Below are 2,531 nucleotides of genomic sequence, written 5' to 3' on the forward strand. Positions count from 1 at the left end.
GGGGGGGGGGGGGAGAAGGAAGGAAAAGGGGAGGAGGAGGAGCCCGAGTGCGAGCGGATGGGAGGGTGGGAGGAGACAGCTAGAGGGTTGAGGAAAGGGAGGAGACAGCAAGGACTAGCAAAATTGGGAGAATTCAATGTTAATGCCATCCGGACGCAAGGTCCCCAGACGGAATATGAGGTGCTGTTCCTCCGATTTCCGCTGTTGCTCACTCTGGCAATGGAGGAGACCCAGGACAGAGAGGTCGGATTGGGAATGGGAGGGGGAGTTGAAGTGCTGAGCCACCGGGAGGTCAGGTTGGTTATTGCGGACTGAGCGGAGATGTTCGGCGAAACGATCGCCCAACCTCCGCTTAGTCTCGCCGATGTAAATCAGTGAGCAACAAACTGATACAAACCCCGGGCTGGGATAACTTCGCCCAAACGGATATTTCTGGAAAGCAACTGAGCACATTATTGAATAAATCTCTGTCGTTGTGGTGTTTGGTGACTTTCACCATTTATTCTCAAACTTGACGACTGGGAAATGTTCCCTGTGCAGAGAACGGCTGCGACACGCCTGACCCGGGGAAGGGTGGGACGGGGTCGACCAACGGCGACCCGGGGGAGGGTGGGACGCGATCGACCAACGGCCACCCACAGAAAGGTAAAATAGGAGGGGTGACCAGTGACGGCCGCTCGGCCCCATAGCTGGACGGAAGAACAAAATAGTGGAACAATTTTACAGTTCAGTGTTAGCTTCAAACGGACAGTTACCTCAAGTCCTGACACTTGTGCAGAGCTGGTCCCAGTCGCTGGAGACCTTCACACTGAATGCGGCAGTCCTTCAGATCGAGGTGTTTGATTGTATCACAGTGCATGATGACATGAGACAGGACCGCACAGTCAATCGGGGTCAGTCCCAGTCCACGGAATGAAAGTGTTTCTACAGATCCCAGTGTCTGCTGAGCCAGTGCAGGATTCTGAGACTCAAACAGGTAGTGCAGCGTGTTCAGGAGGCTCCGTTTACCGAACTCACTCCATGTGTTTCCAGCCTGGCGTTTAATCTCCTCCTTCACCCAGTCAATGACTCGGCAGGTTGTTTCATTAGGAAATGGACCCAAAAACTCCTCCAGGACCCGAGCTGACCGTGGGGAGGAGAGACCAGCGACAAAACGGAGAAATACTTCAAATCGCCCGTCTGTCGCGCTGTGGGCTTCAGACAGGAGTTTCACGATATTCCTGGGAGCTACAGTCAGGAATTGAGCGAGTGCGGCTACAAACTCTTGGATGGTGAGGTGCGGGAAGGTGTACACCACGCTCCGGACTGAATCCTCTCTCTCCAAAAGTTCCATCAGGAACCCGGACAGGAACTGGGAAGGCTGCAGATTGTATTTGATCAAATCTCCATCTGTGAACACAATGTTCTTCTCACCCACTCCAGTGAAGGCCATCTGACCAACCCTCAGTAACACCTCACGGAGGTTCTCAATCTCACGGCCGTGGTTTTTCAGGATGTTGTAAATAAAGTAGCAATATAGTTGTGTGATGGTCTTGGGAACTCGCTGCGGGTCGCGGTGTGTTTGTGTGAAGAAGGGGCCCAGTGTCAGGCCGAGTATCCAGCAGTAGGAGGGGTTGTAGCTCATGGTGTACAGGATCTCGTTCTCCTTCACATGTTTGAAAACAGCTGCTGCCACCGTCTGATCTTCAAAATACCTGGTGAAATATTCCTTCCGTTCCTCACCAACAAATCCCAGGATTTCTGCCCAGACACTAATATCTGCTTTTTTCAATAAATGTAACGCAGTGGGACGGGTGGTCACTAGCACTGAACACCCTGGGAGCAGCTTGTGCTGTATTAAACTGTACACAATGTCAGACACCTTGCAACGGACATCGGGATCTGGGCACTTGTGCTGCTGTTCTGTGCAATTGTCAGCAAAATCGATCTTGCTCTTAAATTCATCCAGACCATCGAATATAAACAACAATCTCTCTGGGTTCTTCCAGATATAATCCAGTGCGTTCCTCAAGTAAGGGTAGAAAACTACTATCAGGTTCGACAAGTTTATTGAACAATTAAGCGTGTTTAAATCCCGGAATTTGAAACTGAAGACAAACTGGAAGTGTGGGTATATTTTCCCTGTGGCCCAGTCATGAACAATCTTTTGCACCATTGTTGTTTTTCCGATCCCCGCGACTCCGGCCACTGTTGCTGAACTCCCAGATCCGGATTTACTCCGGGAAAAACTGCTGTGGAACAATTGATCAGTCTTGATTTTTTCCAGTTCTCTCCGGAGACATTCCTCTCTCCACTCTTCATGGTCCCGGCCTCTTGCCAGTAGCTCATGTTCCACCAGTGTCCGATCACGAAAAGTGGAGATGATTGTGAGCTCAGCGTATCGATCAAGCAGCTGGAAAACCTTAACCTTCCCCTTCATCAGGATGGTGTTCACTCTCAGCTTTTCAGTCTGTGCTCGCAGAGACTCTTTGTGTTTCTGTTGAACACCTTGCACGGAACAGAAGGACATTTTCACAATGTTAGATGTCTCA

General features: G+C 50.6%; 1 protein-coding gene across 1 annotated transcript in view; it reads right to left on the reverse strand.

The window, feature by feature from the left end:
* Positions 1-2,327, reverse strand: part of LOC116968955 (protein NLRC3-like) — a 3,271-nt gene extending 944 nt beyond the window's left edge. Inside the window, exons 1-2 of the mRNA XM_033015943.1 lie at positions 1,802-2,327; positions 861-1,369 (exon numbers count right to left, since the gene is read on the reverse strand). Coding sequence (XP_032871834.1) covers positions 861-1,369; positions 1,802-2,155 — 863 coding nt within the window. The 5' untranslated portion in view covers positions 2,156-2,327. The remainder of the gene's footprint in view (positions 1-860; positions 1,370-1,801) is intronic.
* Positions 2,328-2,531: the final 204 nt, after the last annotated feature.

The sequence above is a fragment of the Amblyraja radiata genome, chromosome 48, assembly GCF_010909765.2.
Source record: "Amblyraja radiata isolate CabotCenter1 chromosome 48, sAmbRad1.1.pri, whole genome shotgun sequence".
Classification (NCBI taxonomy): Eukaryota; Metazoa; Chordata; class Chondrichthyes; order Rajiformes; family Rajidae; genus Amblyraja; species Amblyraja radiata.